This window comes from Cetorhinus maximus, chromosome 15 (assembly GCF_964194155.1).
Source record: "Cetorhinus maximus chromosome 15, sCetMax3.hap1.1, whole genome shotgun sequence".
NCBI lineage: Eukaryota > Metazoa > Chordata > Chondrichthyes > Lamniformes > Cetorhinidae > Cetorhinus > Cetorhinus maximus.
Genome location: NC_135893.1, coordinates 60,226,237 through 60,248,206, shown reverse-complemented (window position 1 = coordinate 60,248,206; position 21,970 = coordinate 60,226,237). Strand labels below are relative to the sequence as shown.

At 42.9% G+C, this 21,970-nt stretch overlaps 1 protein-coding gene and 1 long non-coding RNA gene across 7 annotated transcripts in view; both read left to right on the top strand.

Moving 5' to 3' along the window:
• The window catches only part of LOC144690734 (uncharacterized), a 371,804-nt gene that overhangs the window by 336,231 nt on the left and 13,603 nt on the right, over positions 1–21,970 (top strand). The gene's annotated exons all lie outside the window — the stretch shown is intronic.
• Positions 5,295–21,970, top strand: part of mlst8 (MTOR associated protein, LST8 homolog (S. cerevisiae)) — a 30,279-nt gene continuing 13,603 nt past the window's right edge. For 2 of the 6 annotated variants that reach the window (XR_013578943.1, XM_078558508.1), the window contains exons 1-5: positions 5,295–5,400; positions 5,888–6,040; positions 12,393–12,444; positions 13,031–13,193; positions 18,028–18,103. Coding sequence is in view for 4 of the 6 variants with exons in the window: in XM_078558508.1 (XP_078414634.1) it covers positions 5,912–6,040; positions 12,393–12,444; positions 13,031–13,193; positions 18,028–18,103 (420 nt within the window). In the remaining 2 variants the exon portion in view is untranslated. Of the gene's footprint in view, positions 5,429–5,556; positions 5,645–5,887; positions 6,041–8,912; positions 9,042–12,385; positions 12,445–13,030; positions 13,194–18,027; positions 18,104–21,970 lie in introns of those variants that run through there. The other 4 variants (XR_013578944.1, XM_078558507.1, XM_078558509.1 and 1 more) reach the window with 4 other exon arrangements.

The following is a 21,970-nucleotide window of genomic DNA, read 5'->3' as shown; positions in this document are numbered from 1 at the left end:
CCACCCCCCCTCAACTTCTCTCCCCCACCCCCCTTAAACCAGCTTATATTTCACCCCTCTCCTAACTATACTCAGTTCTGTTGAAGGGTCGTGAGGACTCGAAACGTCAACTCTTTTCTTCTCCGCCGATGCTGCCAGACCTGCTGAGTTTTTCCAGGTAATTTTGTTTTTGCCCTAGAGCACTACCCTGGTTCTCTGGAATACCAGTCCAGCGACAATACCACTACGTCATTGCCACCCTGTCCGCTTGTACTGCAGTCAGCACTTTTTGTGTCCACATGTCCTGCAGTCCGTGCAGTTTGTGTCCACTTGGCCATACAGTCAGTGCAGTTTGTGTCTACATGTCCTGCAGTCGGTGCAGTTTGTGTTCACTTGTCCAGCACATGGTGCAGTTTTTACCCACTTGTCCTACAATCAGCACAGGCTCTGTCTGCTTAGCCCTACAGTCAGTGCAGTTGGACTCCACTTGTCACTGCAGACAGTGCCTTTTTAAAAAAATTAATTCATGGGATGTAGGCGTCACCGGCCAGGCCAGCATTTGTTGCTCATCCCTAAATGCCCTTGTTCAGAGGGCATTTTTTAACAGTCAACCACATTGCTGTGTGTCTGGAGTCATATGTAGGCCAGACCAAATAAGGACAGCAGTTTTCCTTCCCTAAAGGGCATTAGTGAATCAGATGGGTTTTTATGACAATTGACAATGGTCATCCCATCATGTACTTAATCAGAATGGAGGCGCCCCCTCTACCATTAAACTTACCACAGGGGAGAGCATTATATTCTGCCCATAGGAACACCATCACGTGCAAGCTCCCCTCCAAGTCACGCATCACCCTGATTTGGAAATATATCATCACTGGATCAAAATCGTGGAACTCCATACCTAACAGTTTTGTGGGTGTACCTACACCACATGTACTTCAACAGTTCAAGATGGAAGCTCACCTTCTCAAGGGCAATTAGAGGTGGGCAATAATATGCTAGCAGGTTCAGGGATAGGGATATTAAAGGGATATTTCAGAATACACAGAATAAATGCATTCCAATGAGAAAGAGAAAATCCAAGGAAATAAGTTAAAGGTAGTATCAAGCTTAAAGAAAAAGCATATAATTGCGCAAAGACAGGTGGCAGGTCAAAAGATCGGACAGAATATAACAAACAAAATAAAAACGAATGACTAAAAAATTGATAAGTAGGGAAAAACTAGAGTATTAAGAGAAAACTAGCTAGAAATATTAGAACAGATAGTAAGTGTTTCTATAGATATTTTAAAAAAGAGTTAACAAAATGAGCCTTGGTCCTATAGACTGTGAGTCTGGGGAATTAATAATGGAAAATAAGGAGATGGCAGATGAATTGAACGGGTATTTTGCATCGGTCTTCACTATAGATGACACAAATAACATCCCAGAAATAGCTGTAAATCAGGAAATGGAAGGAAGGGAGGAACTCAAGAAAATTACAATCACCAGGGAGGCGGTACTGAGCAGATTGTTGGAGCTGCGATTAACCTGGGTCCTGAGGGACTTCATCCTTGGGTCTCGAAAGAAGTGGCTAGTGTGATAGTTGTTGTGTTGGTTTTAATTTTCCAAAATTCCCTAGATTCAGGGAAAGTTCCATTAGATTGAAAAATAGCGAACGTAACTTCTTTATTCTAAAAGGGAGGGAGACAGAAAACAGGAAACTACAGGCTAGTTAGCTCAACATATGTCATAGGGAAAATGTTAGAAGCTATTATTAAAGACATTTTAGCAGGGTATTTAGATAAGGTAATCAGCAGAGTCAGTATGGTTTTGTGAAGGGAAAATCATCTTTAACCAATTTATTGGAATTCTTTGAAGAAGAAGTATCAGGTGCTGTGGATAAAGGGGAACCAGTGGATGTACAATATTTAAATTTACAGAAGGCATTTGATAAGGTGCCACATCAAAGGTTATTGTGGAAAATAAAAGCTCATGGTGTAGGGGGTAACATATTGGCATGGATAGAAGATTGGCTGGATAACAAGAAACAGAGAGTAGGCAGAAATGGTTAATTTTCTGGTTGGCAAGATGTAAAAGGTGGTGTGCCACAGGGATCAGTGCCGGGGCCTCAACTTTTTACAATTTTCATAAATGACTTGGATGAAGGAACCGAAGATACGGTTGCTAAATTTGCTTTTGACAGAAAGATTGGGATCTGAATATTGGTAGGAAAGTAAGTTGTGAAGAGGACATAAGGAGGCTACAAAGGGATATAGATAGCTTAAGTGAGTGGCAAATGGAGTATAATGTGGGAAAATGTGAAATTGTCCATTTTGGCAGGAAGAATAAAAAAGAAGCATATTATCTAAATGGTGAAAGATTGCAGAGCTCTGAGATGCAGAGGGATCTGGGTGTCCCAGTGCATGAATCGTAAAAGGTTAGTATGCAGGTACAGCAAGTAATTAGGAAAGCTAATAGAATTTTATCATTTATTGCAAGGAGAATTCTATACAAAAGTAGAGAGGTTATGCTTCAGTTACACAGAGCATTGGTGAGACCACATCTGGAGTATTTTGTACAGTATTGGTCTCCTTATTTAAGAAAGGATGTAAATGCATTGGAAGCAGTTCAGAGAAGGTTTACTAGAGTAATACCTGGAATGGGCCGGGTTATCTTGCAAGGAAATGTTGGACAGGCTAGGCTTGTATCTGCGGGAGGCAACTTGATTGAAACATATAAGATCCTGAGGGGTCTTGACAGAGTGGATGTGGAAAGGATGTTTCCTCTTGTGGGAGAATCTAGAACTAGGGGTAATTTTTATAAATAAGGGGTCGCCCATTTAAGACAGAGATGAGGACAATTTTTTCTCTCAGAGAGTCATGAGTCTTTGGAGTTCTCTTCCTCAAAAGGTGGTGAAAGCAGAGTCTTTGAACATTTTTAAGGCAGAGGTAGATAAATTTTTGTTAAGCAAGGTTATCGAGGGTAGGTAGGAATGTGGAGTTGAGGTTACAGTCAGATCAGCCATGATCTTAACGAATGGTGGAGCAGGCTCAAGGGGCCGAGTGGCCTACTCCTGCTCCTAACTCGTATGTTTGTATGTTATATGTTACCGTCTACACCATGAGCTCTTATTTTGTGGAAAAGCCACCCTATCAAATGCCTTCTGGAAATCCAAGTACACTACAACTGCAGGTTTCTCTTTATCCACATTGCTTGTTACTTCCTCAAAGAACTCGAATAAATTAATCAAACACGATTTCACTTTCACAAAACCATGTTGATTCTGCCTGATCGCATTAGGATTTTCTAAGTGCTGTAACCTCCTTAAAAATTGAACTGGTTAATTGAGATTTCAAACTTTGTCTACTTTAAACATAAAGTTACTGGTCCCTAACCAATCGTAACAGGATACGCGGCCTTTAGTTCTGTCTTTTTCCTATTTTTGCAAGAACTTTGCTCTAACTTTGTGCTTTACCTTCATTTTACCACATCTTCCCTCATGTGATTTGCTGCCCCCACCCCCCCCACCGCCCCCGACTGGTCTCCCGCAGCTAGTTAGTTTAAAGCCCTCATATTTTGAGGAAATGAATGGAGTCAAAGGAGAAGTTTTTCAATGTAAGAACAAGTTCAGCCAATGATGGAATGCGGGGGTGAATGGGGACTGATTGAGTCTTTGTTCAAGGGAGAAACAGAGAGCCCTCAGACCATTCTTGAGGGGATGGAGGTGAAAAGGAATTGGACATTCATGACAAAAAGGAGATCGTTAGGGCCAGGAAACTGGAAACTGTTGAAGCAGCAATGGGAATGAGAAGATGTAGGTGGGAAAAAGACTGGACAAGTGGAGAAAAAATAGAATTGAAATAGGAAGAAATCAATTCCATGGGGGAAGAACAGATTGAAATTATGGGTGCAGCAGGACAGTCCTGTTTGTGGGTCTTGAGAAGGAGCTAGATGTTTACTGTTCATGGCTGGGAGACCGTGATGTTGGAGGACTTGGAGGGTAGATCCCCAAATGAGATGAGATCAGTGACAATTTGGGAAACAATGAATTTTTGAAAAGATAGAGAGCCTCCCCATAGTTATGAAAATGGCTGTGGAGGGCTTGACCCAGTAGTCTTGCCCCAAAACATGGCACCGAGCAATTTTGTAGGGGGGGGGGGGGGGGGGGGGGGTGGGGGGGATGGGGAATGGGGCGGGTTCTAAGTTGGCGGTTGGGGAATGGGGGCGGGTTCTAAGTTCCATATCTGTGGTTCACGGAGACAGCTACCCATATAAAACAGCAGCTGCCTCCAGTGATGTCAGATTTTCATCAGCTAGGAGTGGGAAACATAACGTGTGAAGATTATACCTGTTAGAAGCAGCTCTCAACTTTGCTGAGTTGCTTGGATAGGTGAGGTGCCCTTTTGGATATGGTTCTGGGACACCTTTTGGAGAGGTAAGATGCCCTTTGGGATTGTTAAAATTAGGCATGAATGTGCATAAAAAGTGCATACCTCACTGGAACTGTCAAGCTCATTGGAACTGTCAAAGGAACTATCAAGGCATTTAAAAGAGGGGTGGTAGGGGGGCATGTGCTGGCATTGTTGGCATAGGAGCTATAAAGGGTCATAGGGGATGGGTAGAGGGCCATAGCATGGCATGGAGGGCATGAGGGTCCATGGGGATTATTGGTAGAGGGGTAAGGTTAGCATGGATGGTTTGAGGGCCATGCCGGATGGGTGGAGAACATGAAGTGCCTTGGTTTGGCATGGGGTGGGTGAAAGGGGTAAGAACTGGAGAACTGTTTTATTGGATTTTTTGAAAGCTTCTACACAGTGCTGGGGCACAGAGGGAAGCCTTCTGCCCAGCCTGCCTCCGCACCCAGCTGTCTCTGCACTTGTTCTGGGGTCGTCCGCCACGACTCCCATTTTCACCCGCCGCCCTGGACCAAAACTCTTGTCCTTGTGTGGGGGACTTTTCCTCCCGGGGTTGGGTTTGCGGAGCCAGGAAATGTCCCGAATCCGCACCCCTGACCCAGGAGCGAAAACTCAGGGCTTGACCTTCAGTGATGTTAAGGACGGGAATGCACTGCCCGAAAAGATGGTAGGAGCAGATTCTGTAGGAAATTTCCAAAGGCAATCGGACATGTGCTTGAACAGAACCATATTGCAGGGCTGTGAGAAAAATGCTGGGGACCAAAGCTTCGCGTAGACCCGGTCGCACTGCTGAGGGAGAAGGAAGGGGAGGGAGGGGGAAGGGGGGGGAGGGAGTGGGAGAGGGTGAGATGGGGGGGTGAGATGGTGGGGGGGGGGGAGGGGTGAGATGGTGGGGGAGAGGGGGGGCAGGGGCGTGGAGCCGCTGCTCGGGCGGACCGATTGTTCGTGGACGGTGCAGCAGGTCGGCGCATTTGGAAGACTGGACCCGGGAGACACATTTACAGACGGACTCGGCCTGGTTGTGAGTTAAAGCCGCGAGCTGGCAAAAAGTGAGATGAAGCCGGGGCCAGTAGCTCCGTATCGGCTCGGCCATTTAAAGACGTTAGCTGCGGAAGTGCAGGCTGGAGCGGGAGGGGAATGGGAATGGGAATGAGCCGGGGGTGGGGAGGGGCCAGTGGATGGAGGGTAACTATCCCCCTGGGGGCTGGGCAGGACTGGGTAGGGAAATGAGCCCAGAGAAGGGTGGATTTACAAATCTAGCCCAGGTGCTATAATTGATCGACTTGTCTTGGCAGCTGGATTTTTACAACAATCTGGCAGGCCACACATAGCCACACTCTGTTGAATTCAGTTTTACAGTTTGACTTGATTTGAAGATACAACCCTCGGGTTTCTCACCCAGTACTGTAGCCACTATACTACCACACTGGCAAAAGTTGGAACAGTTAGGGCTAAGGACTGGATGGTTGGCAGCTTTGGCAGTGATACTGATGTTTTTCTTGTTGCAGGTGTAACTGATCGAGGCCTGCACCATGAACACAAGCCCAGGCACAGTGGGCAGTGACCCAGTCATCTTGGCCACTGCTGGTTATGATCATACTGTCCGCTTCTGGCAGGCGCACAGCGGCATCTGCACCCGAACTGTGCAGCATCAGGACTCTGTATCCTTGCATCTTGGTCCCAGCCAATTTGCATGTGGCAATGTCCCACAAGCATCAAATGAACTGAATGACCATTTGGATTGATTTAGTGATGTTAGTTGAGCAATAATTATTGGTCAGGACAGCCAGGAGATCTTACCTGCTCTTCATATAATACCAAGGGATCCTTTATGTCCACCTGAGATGGCAGGTGGGACCTCAGTTTAATGTCCCTTCTAAAGGACAGCACCTCCAGCTGTGCAGCACTCCCCCAATACTGCACTGGAGTGTCAGCCTAGATTATGTGCTCAAGTCTTGTACTTTTGTAATCACTGTTCCATAAAATTTGATGTCAATAAATATAATCAGATTTCCTATCTCTGCAGCTGGCAATCGTTTAATACAGTATTTCTTAAACTGTTTTGGTTGGAGGACCCCTTTTCAAATGGATTAGTGTTCATGGTGCCGTCATCTAAATTATAATGCTTCTTAATATCTGAGCAAGTTGCATTTTGGTGTCCTTTCTTCGAGCTTAAGTAGTATTTAAGAACATAAGAAATCTGAACTGGGGTAGGCCATTTGAGCCTGCTCCATCATTCAACAAAATCATGGCTCAATTCCACCTTCCCACACTAACCACATATCTTTTAATTCCCTTAGTACCCAGAAATACACTCAACAACTGAACATCCACAGCTCTCTATTCTGAGGGTAACCCCATGTTCTAGATTGCCCAGCCTGGGGAAACAGTTTCTCTGCATCTATGCTATTAAGTCCCTTAAGAATTTTATATGATTCAATTAGATTACTCTGATTCTTGTAAACTCTAGAAAATATAGGTCTAGTTTACTCATTCTCTCCTCATACGGCAATCCCCTCATCCTACCAATTCTTGTCATTTAATCTCTCCTGTTTTTCATTCTGTTGTTGACCTTTTTGTTCTTTTTCCAAGCCTTCTCCACCCATCCCTTCACTTGTTTAATACCTTTTACATTCTAATTTTTCCCATTTCTGATGAAAAGTCATTGATCTAAACTGTTAACTCTGTTTCAGTCTCCATAGATACTGCCTGACCTGCTAAGTATTTCCAGCCATTTCTGTTTATTTTACCACTCATCCCAGGAGCCAGTCTCGTGAATGTTTGTTGTACTCCCTTTAGGTCAAATATATCCTCCTTTAGGAGACCAAAACTCCACGCTGCTCCAGGTGTGGCCTCACTAGTACCCTGTATGATTATAGTCATACTTCTTCACATGTATATTCTAATCCCTGTGTAACAAAAGTTAGCATACTATTTTGCTTCCTAATTTTTTTTATTCACTCATGGGATGTGAGCAGTGACAACTAGGCCTGGATTTATTGCCCATTCGTATTTAGTCTTGAGAAGATTGTGGTCAGCCACCACTTTGAACTGCTCGAGGGGGCACTGTTTTAAAATTAGGGGTCGCCCCTATAGGACAGAGATGAGGAGAAATTTTTTCTGAGGGTTGTGTGACTTTGGAACTCTGCCTCAGAAGGCGGTGGAGGTGGGGTCACAATATTTTTAAGGCAGAGGTAGATAGATTCTTGTTAGGCAAGGGAATCAAAGGTTACTGGGGGTAGATGAGTATGTGGAACTCAACACAAACAGATCAGCCATAATCTTATTGAATGGCGGAGTAGGCCCAAGGGGCTGAATGGCCTACTTATGCTCCTATTTCATATGTTCATATGTGCTGTAGGTATATCCACAGTGTGAATCTACGACAGTATAGTTCGAGGTCAGGGTGGTGCATGTCTTGGAGGGGAACTTGTAGGTGGTGGTGTTCCCATGTGTTTATTGCCCTTGTTCTTCTAGGTGATAGAGGTTGTGGGTTTGAAAGACACTGTTGAAGGAACCATGGCAAGTAGCTACAGTTAATCTTGTAGATGCTGCTGCCACTATGCTGGTGGTGGAAAGAGTAAATGTTTAAGGTGATGGATGGGGTGTCTGTCAAGCGGGCTGCCTTGCCTTGGATAGTGGGTCAGCTTCTTGAGTGGTGGAGCTGCAGTCAACCAGGCAAGTGGAGAGTAGTTCATCACACTCCTGACTTGCTTGTGCCTTGTAAATGATGATGTAATGATCTTGGTAGAGACCTGCTATTTTTAAAATCTGAAAACCCAGGTACTTACTAAAAGAATGAAACGACAAGGTTCATTGTTTAAAGTGAAGGAATTTTACTACATGAAAATAAAGAACATGAATACTAATAATTACACTCTATCTCAAATTGTCAGTTATGTTAAAGATATTAAAAATACAATGAATATAGTTACTTATTTTCTAAACCAAACCTCTTAACTCAAATTTCCTTCTATATCCATTTGATGTTACATCCCCTCTCCTCCGCCCCCCCAAAACTTGCAAGTCCGATACTTATCAGGAATTGCAGGATTAACCACTTGGTCCGAGCACTGCTTTGAAGATTCATATTAGGGTTGAGATTTTTTGGGTCTTCTGCCTACTTCCAATAAGGTTTACTCCTGAATCTCCTCCAACCGTCCCATGGTTGTAAATTCCCAGTTCTACACAGGCATCGCTAATGTCTTAAGCATAGCCATCTCAAGTCAGAACTTTTCTGTTTCTAATATTCTTTAACTCTGGAGCTTTGATCTAAATTCACTCTCTCTCTCTCTCCTCAGCTTGGCTATCCCAGAAGTCTGGTTCACTGTTAGTGGAGTCCTTCAATTAATCAGAGTTTTAAACTCCTTTAGTCAGGAACTGAATTCTGTTGGAAAGAGATGTTCCCTTTCCTGTAGTCAGATTGTTGTAACCTAAACCTAAACTCCTTGAACACAGAACCACACCCAGGAACCTACTCACCTTTATAATTAACTTCTGGTTGACTTTTTTCCCCTACTATTTATCTCCCAGGCAGCTTGGTCACATGATCAAAAAAAAATCAAAGAACATGAATACTAATATGGAAGCAAGCTGCATTTTATCAGAAATCTTTCAGAGAACATGGACCATCCCAGTGGATTGACTTTGGGGAGTCAGGAGGTAAGGTACTGCAGAATTCCCAGCCTCTGACCTACTGTTGTAGCCACAATATTTATGTGGCTGGTCCAATTATGTTTTTGAGCGATGGTAACCTCCCAGGATGATATTGATTCAGTGATGGTGATGCCTTTGAATGTCAATGGTTAGGTTATCTCTTGTTGGAGACGGTCATAGCCTGGCACTTGTGTAGCATGAATGTTACTTGCCATTTATCAGCTTAAGCCTGAATGTTGTCCAGTTCTAGCTACATAAGGGCATGGACTGCTTCAGTATCTGAGATGTTGCGAATGAGATGCATCATCCACTTAGCACTTCTGGCAGAAGGTGGTTAGAAATGCTTCTGCCTTGTCTTTGGCACTGACTTGGTGAGTTTCACTTTCGTTGAGGATGCTCATGTTTGTGGTGCCTCCTCCTCCAGTTAGGTTAATTGTCCACCACATTACTGACTGCATGTGGCAGGACTGCGGAGCTTTGAAATTGTCCATTGGTTGTGGAATCACTTAGTTTTGTCTATCGTATGCTGCTTCTGCTGTTTAACATACATTTGGCGCTTTTTTTTTCTGTAGCTTCACCAGGTTGACATTTCATTTCTAGGTATGCCTGGTACTGCTCCTGACATGCTCATGTACACTCATTGAACTATGGTTGGTTTGGCTTGATAGTAATGCTAGAGTGAGGGATATGTTGAGTCAAGATGTTACAAATTATGGTGGAATTCCATTCTGCTGCTGCTAAGGCCCACAGTGCTGATGGATGTCCAGTTTTGAGCTGCTAGATCTGTTCTGAATCTATCCCATTTAAAACGGTATAATGATACAACATGATGGACGGTGTCCTCAGTGTGAAGGTGGGACTTTGTCCCCACAAGGACTGTGCGGTGGTCACTCCTACCTATATATAGTCATAGAAAGGTGAAACCTTCGCCAGGTAGATTGATGAGAAAGATGTCAAATAGGTTTTTCCCTCATGTTTGTTCTCTCACCACCTGCCGCAGGCCAAGTCTGGCAGATATTCCCTTCAGGATTCAGCCAACCTGGTCGGTAGTGGTGCTACTGAGCCACTCTTGGTGATGGTTATTGAAGTGTCCTTGCTACTCCGCTTCTTCCAAGTGGAGTTCAACATGGAGGAGCAATCAGTGCTAATCAGCAGGAGGTTTCCTTGTCCATATTTGACCTAATGCGATCAAACTTCGTGGGGTTTGGAGCCAATGTTGGGGCTCCCAGGGCTACTCCCTCCTGACTATACCAATGTGCTGGCACCTCTGGCCCTGCTGGTGAGATGGCATGTTTCCTGGGATGGTGATGGAGGAGTCTGGGACATTGGCTTTAAGGTATGATTGTACCTATATATTTCTGTGATTCATGTACAAAGACACCAGGTCGCTCTGAATGCAAAAATTTCACACATTCTCACCATTCAAAAAATATTCTGCTTTTTTATTTTCTCTACCAAAGTGGATAACTTCACACTTCATCACATGTATTCTCTCTGCCACGTCCTTGCCCACTCACCCAACTTGCCTATATCCCCCTACAGCCTCTTTGCGTGCTCCTCACTGCTAACTTTCCCACCTAACTTTGCATTATGTACAAATTAGGATATATTGCACCCAGTCCCCTCATCTAAGTCATTAAGATGGCTTGTAAATAGCTGAGGCCCAAGTACTGATTCCCGCCATAACCCGTTAGTTGCAGCCTGCCAACATGAAAATATTACTTTTATTCTTACTTTCTTGTTTTCTGTCTTTTAAGCAATCCTCACCTCATACAAATATATTATTCCAAATCCCATGAGTCCTAATTTTGTGTTACAAATTATCGAATGGTTTTTGAAAATTCAAATATACTATATCCATTGGTTCCCCTTTTATCCATCCTGCTAGTTACAACCTCAAAAAACAGATTGGTCAGTCATAAATCCATGTTGACTCTACTTAATCATATTATAATTTTCTAAGTGCCCTGTTACCCCATCCCAACAATAAGTTCCAGGATTTTGCCTACTACTGTTGTTAGGCTAACTGGCCTATCATTCTCTGTTTTGTCTCTTCCTCCTTTTTAAACAGCAAGGTTATGTTTGCCCCTGTCCAATCCTTGGGAACTCTTCTAAAATCTAAGGAGCTCTGGAAAATAAAAACCAATGCATCCAAATTAAATATTTTCTTTTAAATTCTCCCTCCTTTGAACAAGGCTGAACCCTCAACACCTAGCCTCAGTAACTGCAGGTCTAACTGATGATCTTCCTGCAGCTGTGAGTACCCCTCTGTGCACACTGCCCAAGGTGAGAGAGCCTGCCCACTCTATGCTGCACTTGTGGTGGCTGCATCCCTTTCCCATCTCTTGATTCTCACCACGCCTGCCTCTGGCTGTTGCTCATTCACATGCCATTCAACCATTGTGCACAGTCCCCGAAAAGTCCCTATGGATCCCCAGAGATCCGTGGATTCCAGTTTATAAAGCACTGATTTATAAAGACTGTAAATTACCGTCACCTTGTTGCATAAACAACATCACTGTGCATATACATAGTGATCAGATAAATAGCAATTTAATACAGTTACACAGTCGGTGACACTATCCTGCTTTGTAAACATGATTACAGTTATACAGCAATAAGCAGTAGTTGATGCATCATTTTTTATTTACAGTGGACATTGTGCTTGGTTGTGTACTTCCTGAAATGTCAGAAATATGCAGAATTCAGCACTCATTATGATATTAAAATTCATGGGGGCTTCCTGTATGAGGCTTCTTGAGGATGAACACTGCTTTTAAGTGAAACAAAACAAGTTCATTCTGTGTTCAAACAATAAGAGCATAGGAATGTATGTAGAAATATAGAATATAAAATAGGTAGAAAGAAAAACTGTGCTGAAAAACTGAAATAGAAGCAGGTTTTGAAGCATTGTCTCCATCTAACTGAACTGAATTTATAGTCAATTTCCAGCATTCCTTATTCCTATCTCAGATTTGCAACATTTACCCTCTCTTTCTGCATTCTCTTGTCCTTTGTAATTTTGCATCATTTGAGCACTCATCTTATGGTGAGAATGGAGCTAAAGCTGTGCAATGCCTTGAGCATGCCTTCCTCTTGGTGTCATTGGCTGGGTTCACATCCTGTAACAACTTGTGACTGTTAATCTGTCTCTGATTGCTTAGTGATGTTGTGCTCAGCTGCATTGTGTGGAGTGACTGAGGCGACCCCTGCCCACCCGCTTTTCCACTACCTGTGGTCACCTGGTGAAGAGCAGGCACCAGTGAAACCTTGTGTGTTACTTGTGCTAGGAGCTGGGTCTATGAATTACTGTAAATCTCTGCTTCATTCTTTCTGCTTCCTTAACAAAGTTCTCAGCAGGTGAATGCCTTGGAAATCACCCCGGACCGCAGTATGATCGCAGCGGCGGGTAAGCAGAATAGCAAGCACTTGTGCACTCCATTCATCATGATGTTTTTTAGTCAGCCCTGTGGGCCATGATCCTTGTACCAAACTCCACACTGAAATGTGTGATTATTGAATGGTATTATTATTAATAATAATGAAGGTCTGAGCACAATTTGACACACAACTCCTGTGTAGTTGAAATGGAGTTAGTATCTGAAGCATACCCATATGAAGTATGCCTAACATTACTAAGGTTCATACATCCACCCCCTATGGGAAAGGGAGGGAAGGAAGGAAGGAAGGAGGGAATGTTTTTTTAAACTCTCTAATCTTGCTCAAGGTTGGTGAATTTTTTACTTGTGCCCTGAAACACTTAATTTTCCTGAAAGGTGAAAGTGAGTGCCCACCAGGGAAAGGTCTGATGCATCTTAATTTGTGTAGTTTTATGCCCACTTTTTAGAAGAGCAGGGACTTCATTTTTGACCATGTTGCTGCTTAGTCTTGCAGCATGGAGCACAACTTGAGTCAAGTTATGCAGTTTAAATGGTTCTCCTGTTGCAAGTGTCATCTGACGTAATGACGCTTACTTTTTTTGTCTCACCTTGTAGGGTACCAACATATCCGAATGTATGACCTGAATTCCAACAACCCAAACCCAGTCATCAACTACGATGGGGTCAGCAAAAACATCACCTCAGTGGGGTTCCATGAGGACGGGCGTTGGATGTACACTGGTGGGGAGGACTGCATGGCCCGGATCTGGGACCTCAGGTATTTATCAAGAGATTAACAACAAGTCAGCTGTGGGTCACTTGGTAGCATTCTCACATTTGAGTCAGAAAGTTGTAGGTTCAAGTAAAAGAGTTACATCATCTTAACAAAAGAGTTACCACTCCAGAGACTTGAGAGTACATAGTCTAGGCTGATAGTGTAGCCTTCCCTTAGTACTGTTGGGGAGCTGTCTTTTGAGTGCAAAATTAAACAGACGCCATGTTTGCCCTCTCAGGTGTATGTAAAAGATCCTACAGCATTGTCCTGATGAAGAATAGTGTGTTTCTTCTCAATGTTCTGTCCAATATATCTTCCCTCAACAATGTCTCTAAAATAGGTTCCTGTATTACCATTGTAGGATCTTGCTGTGCACAACTTGGCTGCTGCGTTTTCTATGTTTCAGAAGTGAGTGTTCTTCAAAAAGTACTTAATTGTGAGGCTTTTTGGGACATTTTGAGGAAGTGAAAGTGTTGTATAAATTTTAAAATTCAGATTGGAGGAGCCTTCTTTAAAAAAATAAACTTAAAAAAACCTGCAACAATCCTTAGGGTTTCCCTAACCAAGGAGATAACCGTTGTGGTCAGAAATGAATACTACAGTAATGGACTGTCACACACTAATCAAAGGCCACAATCCTAACCAGCCTTTCGCTTGAGTAAGTTTGCTGCCCCAGCAAGTGAAAGCCCTAATATACCCTTGTATGGCCTGATGTCATATTTTGTTGCCCCTGTGAAATGCCTTGGGACATTTTATTACACTAAAGGCACTACATAAATACCAGTTGTTGTTCACGACGTTGGGATGATCCTTAGCACTTCACAAGCAGTGAAGAACTTTTTGAAATATAATCTCTTCTAATTTAAAAAATGCAGCAGCCAATTTACATACATCAAGGTTCCACAAATAGCAATGTGTTAACACATCTTTTTTCCTTTGTGAAATGAATTAGGGATCAATATTTGCCAGGGAGAACTCTCCTACTCTTCCTCAAAATATTGCCATGGGATTTTTTATGACCACTCAAGAGGTGAGATGAGGCTTCAGTTTTAACATCTCACCTGAAAGACGGCACCTCTGATAGTGCAATGCTTCCTCAGTACTGCACTGGAGTGTCTGCCTGGATTTGTGTTCGAGTGTCAGGAGTGGGGCTTGAGCCCACAACCTCTTTAAACTTTTGTCACAGCCATGGATACAGATTATTCTCGTATTCACATTTGAATTCTGAAGCTGTGTCTAACCTTTAAGCAGACATATCCTATGGATGTCTGAATGTTAATGTACCCCCTTTTATATGCACATCATATCACATGCATGTGTTTAAAGTGACATTTTTACTCAACATATAGCAAACAATTTTGCTGAGGAATGGTTTTGCAGTCTTCATGCTGTCATTCTTGACATCATGACACAATGCATTCATCTGATAACCAGCTGTTAGAATTTCATAAAACCAAAGTTTTACTACCACTGAAAATTTCAAAACCTACAACTACTAAGGATTGATGATATGACCCCAGAGCTATACTGCCACTTTTTCCATCACTGAAATACATGAATTGTGCTGCAGTGCTATGAAAGTTGTAGTATATCTGCAGTTTGAATGAACTGTTTAGAAAAGGCAGAAGGATTGTTAATTTATAAATGAAAGAAAACCCTGAGATACATAACTAGTAGGAAATGGATTTGCAGCAGTGACTCTCACCAATGTCCTAACATAGTATCACCAGTAGTTTGACTCCTTCCCCCTCATTAAATAATGATTTAAAAAAAAATCTCTTCCAATTGCCCTGGAAAATAGTGCACAGCCTTAGTGACATTGGGGTGAATTTTAACTTACAAGAGGGGGCACATATGTATGTACATGTGGAGAAGGCATTAAAGAAGGAGAAAATGTCATGGAAGTCAATATGAACCTGCCCACCTCCACATATAATTGGTGCGCAATTCGAAGTGTGTGAAAAACCCCCGTGGGACTGGTAAGTCAGTGATTTAGATATTCAGAAAGGAAATTATCTGAAGATTTAACCCTCCTTCTGGCTTTAACTGCCAGCATGCGGGTTTCCCATGCACTCTGAAACTTAGAGGGTTAACAGGGTTGAGAGTACAATGGAGATTGATGGGCCTGTGAAAATGACTGCCTAGAAATCCTTTAAAAACTCAACCAGAACAGCTGCTGCTTTAGGACAGATTCACAGGAATACCAAATTTCAAAGGGAATAACAATTTATATTGCATGAGAAAAGGTTGCTGATTGGTTGGCAAGTAGACGCTGATAGAGTCGTTGCCAAGGAGAATACACCAGGGAACAGTTAACTGCCAAGCTTTTATTTAAATTCAAAACTAGGCAGGTCGACACTGGTCAAGGCATTGTCTTTTAAATATTGATGTTTTAATACTCAGATGCAGATCTACCCACTCCACTATCCACTCCAATTGGTTGGGAATCCCAAAGGTGGGATGCTAATTCTGTGGCTGAACTAAAGAGCCATGGCAAAACCCACTTTACTGTCTTTTGGGCCCTGCTGCCAAAACGAGTGGTTCCAGTGATTAAAATTCTGCTCATTAGCTATAAAGCTCACTAATCATATTTCTCACTATTGAGCTCCCAAATATATTTTATTTGACTCACTGCCTCCAGATCCCCCACTTCACCCCCAGGTCCATCTCCAATCACTTCACTTGCCTCCTCCTTTTCCATCTGGATTTTAGTTTCACAATGACTTCACTTAATCGTCTTTATTCACATAAGAAACTAGTGCCATGCATCCAGCAAAAGGTCTCCACAGTATATCCTTCTATAGATATAAAAATAGAAAATGCTGGAAATACTCAGCAGGTTAAGCAGCCTTTGTGAAGACAGAGACAAAGTTAACATTTCAGGTTGATGATCTTTTATCATAAGTCTTGAAACGTTAACTCTGTTTCTCTTTCCACAGATGCTGTCTGATCTGCTGGGTGTTCCAGCATTTTCTGTTCTTGTCAGATTTCCAGCATTCACAGTTTTTTGTTTTTGTATTAGCTCTCTAGAGGTATATTTGCTGTTGAATCCACTTTTATTTCTCTCTTGAATCTTCAGATCTATCCACCATGTTTTTTCAAGTTCAGACAATCCTCCATGGCCTTTACCCTTCCAAATTTTGTAACCCCCTCTGGCCCCACAACCTAACAAGATTTCTGCACTCCTGTAGTTCTGGCTTTCTTGAGCATCCCCAATTTCAATCGCTGCACCTTTGGTGTACGTGCCTTCAGCTGTCTGGACCCTAAGCTTGGAATTCCCTTCCTAAACCTCTACCTTACATTCCTCCGTTAAGATGCTCCTTAAAACCTACCTCTTTGACCAAGCTTTTGAACACCTGCCCTAATTTCTCCTTATATTACTCAGTGTCATATTTTGCTTTATATTTATATCCCAGCTGATGTTACTACTGGATGAGCCAAATCCCTGGGTGATTTGATAGATCCTAACTTTTATCTTTTGTTTAGATATGTGGAGAGTGGCTACAGAACAGAGTCAGCTGATGAACTTTTAACAAAAGAATAAAACATTTATTGAATAAGAAAAGATGAACTGTGTTACAATACTCCTTCATCCACAACTGTACCTTTACAGATGTATACAGATTTTGTAACACAAGTTACAAAAGCTATCTTATACTCTAATGTTCATGGTAAGTCCACAATCCATGTAAACTAATAGGCGACCTGTAGTCAGACACGCCACACTCTGAAACCAAGTGACAGATGCCACCCCAAACAGATGCTATGGATCTCTCAGCTCCCCGCAGATGCTTGTCACACCGTGAGCCAACCAGTCCCATTGAACTCTGTCTTTCACATGAGGGTTTCCAGTCTCCACTCTCCAAGAACTTGCTTTGGAATCTTCTCCCAAACCAACGCTTTCTCTCAGACGCCTTCCACAAGGGTCCACCTCCAGGGTTTTGAACTCTCCTTCCAATGTTCCTCTTCCCTGGATCGCTGCATGCTTTCAAGCTTTCTTTCACACACTCTCTCTCACTGACTCAGCCGTCAACAGTACACTACTGCTTCACATGCCCATAGTAAAGAGTTACGGATCTTCAACTGTCTCCTTGGACCTCCTGACTACTCGCATGCCTATATCGCTTTAAATCTACTTCCTGCAACTTTCTCCCTGTTAGCTTGAAGCTTGGAGCCTTCCTCTCTGCTCCTTACTGTCACTTCCACAGAACAGGACATTTTCTTATGGTCTCCTGTTCTTCCTTTAACCTGAAGCTCCTCTTGGGACCCCTCTTTTCTGTCTCACTCCTTAGCTTTAAGACCTTTCAGTTCTTTTGGGAAATCTGTCCTCTCTGCAATTCCCTCTCCCAGTATCCAGTCTCTCTGGGGTCCTGGCTTCAACTTCAGTTTAGGACTTGCTATCTGTCCTTCTGTTGTCCAGTCTCTCTGGCACCTGCTTCCAACTGAACTCAAACTGCTTTCATCTGAACTCAAAACTACCCTTCTTTCTCTTTGGGGCCTCCAGTTGCTTGGCAACAGCAGTTTTTCTAACCTTGTTTGCTTTACTCTCTTCAAGAATCATAAAAATCTCATTAGAATTCAGGTACTTTTTAAAGTGAAACTAAAACTCAGCTTCTCTTCTTAACAGACAAATACAGAAATATAGACCAAACTTAAACATTAAAGATATATCTTTATTCTTAACACACCCAAATACACATATAACTAACTTAAGCTATCTCTATTTCCTAGCAAATGCTCCTATGAAGTGTCTTGGGACGTTTTATGATATTAAAGGTGCTATTTAAATGCAAGTTATTGTCCATCTGAAACTTAGACTGAAATCCTCTCTTGACAGGTCACGTAACCTGCAGTGTCAAAGAATCTTCCAGGTCAACGCTCCTATCAATTGTGTCTGCCTGCATCCCAATCAGGTAAGAGGGAACATTACCCAATACCTAAACTGCAGGACATGCTGAGAAGCCCTGTGTTTGTTCTCTAATGGAGACATGAAAAGAGTTGAAGCTGGAAATCAGTCGTTCAAGCTGCCCACAGTATGCATTGCCTGCCAGTGTGTGGCGCTGTTGCACTTTGCAGTCTCTTCATAGCTTGTCAGTACTTAATGAACCTGTGATCTGATCCAGCCTGACCTCACCTGCCCTGTCTCAGCACCTGCTGACTCACAAGATCACAGTCTAAGGGCTAAAACTTTCTTTGAACTATATGAAAATGAAGGTGTTGAATAGGATTGAATGCTCTGGTAATGGTTATGATGCTACACCAAAGTTTTTAAGTGCTGGAAGTCGTACGCATGTTGAGGAGAGGATCACCTTTAGTTGTAGAAAGCTGAATTCAATAAATCTGATCAATCATGGGCTTGCACCATTAAAAATGACCACGAAGAGCCCAATTCACTAACATCTAGCAGGAAAGGGAAGCCGTGCTCCCCGCACACCAACCCTCACAATCTGATCTAAAAGTGATGTCAGATCTACATTACTTAGGTGACTCTGCTCTCTGAATTCTGGCGAATTATTCAGCTCTAAAAGTATCACTATATCATAACTACTTCAGGACAGAAAGAATGAGCGAAAAGTGCAGCCTAATTGACATTAACCCCATCTCTTGAGGAAATGAAATGTAAGGAAGTGAATGAATCACAGATTTGTTAATGTGCAGAAGAAGGCCATTCAGCCCATTGTGTCTGCACCAACACTCTGAATGAACAATTCCCTTAGTGCCATTCTCCCGCCTTCTCCCCATAATCCTGCACATTCTCCCTTTTCAGATAAAAGTCTAATTCCCTTTAGAATGCTTCAGTTGAACCTGCTTCCACCATAATCTCAGGCAGCGCATTCCAGACCTTAACCAATCACTGCATGAAAAAGTTTTTTCTGATATCGCTTTTGCCTCTTTTGTCAATTACTTCAAATCTGTTCCCTCTCGTTCTCAATCCTTCCACCAGTGGGAACAGTTTCTCCCTATCTACTCTGTCCAGACCGCTCATGATTTTGAATACCTCCATCAAATTTCCTCTCAGGCTTCTTTTCTCCAAGGAAAACTGTCCTAACCTCACCAGTCTATCTTCACAAGTGAAGTTCCTTATCCCTGAAACCATTCGCATGAATCTTTTCTGCACTTAATGCCTTCACATCCTCCCTGAAGTGCAGCGCCCAGAAGTGGACGCAATATTCCAGCTGAGGCCAAACTAGTATCTTATACAAGTTCAACATAATCTCCTTGCTCTAGTACTCTATGCTGCTTTAAGAAAGCCTAGGATACAATATGCTTTATTAACCACTCTCTCAACCTGTCCTGCCATCTTGAATGACTGATATACATGTACACCCAGATGCCTCTGCTCTTGCACCCCCTTTAGAATCGTACTGTTTATTTTATATTGTCTCTCCATGTTCTTCCTGCCAAAATGAATCACTTCGCATTGCATGAAATTGAACTTCATCTGCCACCTGTTTGCCCATTCCACCAACTTGTCTATGTCTTTTGGAAGTTCTTCGCTATCTTCCTCACAATGCTTCCAAGTTTCATATCATCTGCAAACGTTGAAGTAGTACCCTGTACACCAAGGCCTAGGTCATTAATATATATTAGGAAAATCAAGAATCCTAACACTGCCTCCTGGGGAACTCCACTACAAACCTCCCTCCAGCCTGAAAAACATCCATTAACCATTATTCTTTGTTTCTTGTCACTCAGTCAATTCCCTATCCATGTTCCTACCCCCTTTTATTCCATGAGCTATACCTTTTTGTTCATGAGTTTATTGTGTGGCACTGTATCTATGCCTTTTGGAAGTTCATGCATACCACATCAACAGCATTGCCCTCATCAATCCTCTCTGTTACCTCATCAAAAAACTCCAACAAGTTAGTTAAACATAATTTTCCCTTAAGAAATCCATGCTGGCTTTCCTTAATTAACTTACATTTGTCCATTTGACAATTTTGTCCTGGATTATCATTTCTAGAAGTTTCCTCACCACCGAAGTTAAACTGACTAATTACTAAACTGATTTGTGTCCCAGACTGCTGAGGGAGGCAACGGAGGAGATCGCAGGGGCTCTGACCCAAATTTTTAATTCCTCTCTGGCCACGGGGGAGGTGCCAGAGGACTGGAGAACAGCTAATGTGGTTCCGCTATTTAAGAAGGGTTATAGAGATAAGCCAGGGAACTGTGGGCCAGTGAGTCTCACGTCAATGGTAGGGAAACTATTGGAGAAAGTTCTGAGCGAGAGTATCTATCTCCACTTGGAGAGGCAAGGTTTGATCAAGGATAGTCAGCATGGCTTTGTCAGAAGGAGGTCATGCCTAACAAATTTGACTGAATTTTTTGAGGAGGTGACCAGATGTGTAGATAAGGGTAGTGCAGTGTATGTAATTTATATGGATTTCAGCAAAGCCTTTGACAAGGTCCCACATGGGAAACTTATAAGGAAGGCAAATGCACATGGGATACAGGGTAATTTGATAAGGTGGATTCAAAATTGGCTTAGTTGTAGGAGGCACAGGGTGATGACAGAAGGATGCTTTAGTGACTGGAAGCCAGTGTCCAGTGGCGTACCACAGGGATCTGTGTTTGGTCCCCTATTATTTGTCATTTATATAAACGACATAGATGACTATGTGGGGGGTAGGATTAGTAAGTTTGCGGTTGACACAGAGATTGGCCAGGTGGTTAACAGTGAGGTTGAGTGCCTTGGGCTACAGGAAGATATAGACGGGATGGTCAAATGGGCAGATAAGTGGCAGATGGAATTTAAACCTGAGAAGTGTGAGGTGATACACTTTGGAAGGAGTAATTTGACAAGGAAATATTCAATGAACGGCATGATACTAAGAAGTTCTGAGGAACAAAGGGACCTTGGTGTGTGTGTCCATAGATCTCTGAAGGCGGAGGGGCATGTTAGTGGTGTGGTGAAAAAGGTTTATGGGACACTTGCCTTTATCAATCGAGGCATAGATTACAAAAGTAGGGAGGTCATGTTGTATAGAACCTTGATGAGGCCACAGCTGGAGTCCTGTGTGCAGTTCTGGTCGCCACATTATAGGAAGGATGTGATTGCACTGGAGTGGGTGCAGAGGAGGTTCACCAGGATGTTGCCTGGGATGAAACATTTAAGTTATGAAGAGAGGTTGGATAGACTTGGGTTGTTTTTGTTGGAGCAGAGAAGACTGAGGGGCGACCTGATCAAGGTGTACAAGATTATGAGGGGCATGGACAGGGTGGATAGGGAGCAACTGTTCCCCTTAGTTGAAGGATCAGTCACAAGGGGGCATAAGTTCAAGGTGAGGGGCAGGAGGTTTAGGGGGGATGTGAGGAAAAACATTTTTACCCAGAGGGTGGTGACAGTCTGGAATGCACTGCTTGGGAGGGTGGTGGAGGCGGGTTGCTTCACATCCTTTAAAAAGTACCTGGATGAGCACTTGGCACGTCATCACATTCATGGCTATGGGCCAAGTGATGGTAAATGGGATTAGGCAGGTAGGTCAGGTGTTTCTCATGTGTCGGTGCAGACTCGATAGGCCGAAGGGCTCTTCTGCACTGTGATTCTGTGACTGGTTTGTAGTTGCCGGACTTATCTGTACACCCTTTTTTGAACAAGGGTTTGCAATTCTTCAGTCCTTGGCACCAGAGTCTAAGGAAGACTGAAAAATTATGGCCAGTGCCTCTGCAATTTCCATTCTCACTTCTCTCAATATTCTTGGATGCAACTCATCCGCTCCTGGTGCCTTATCAACTTGTAAGTACAGATAGCCTGTCCAATACTGCCTCTTTATCAA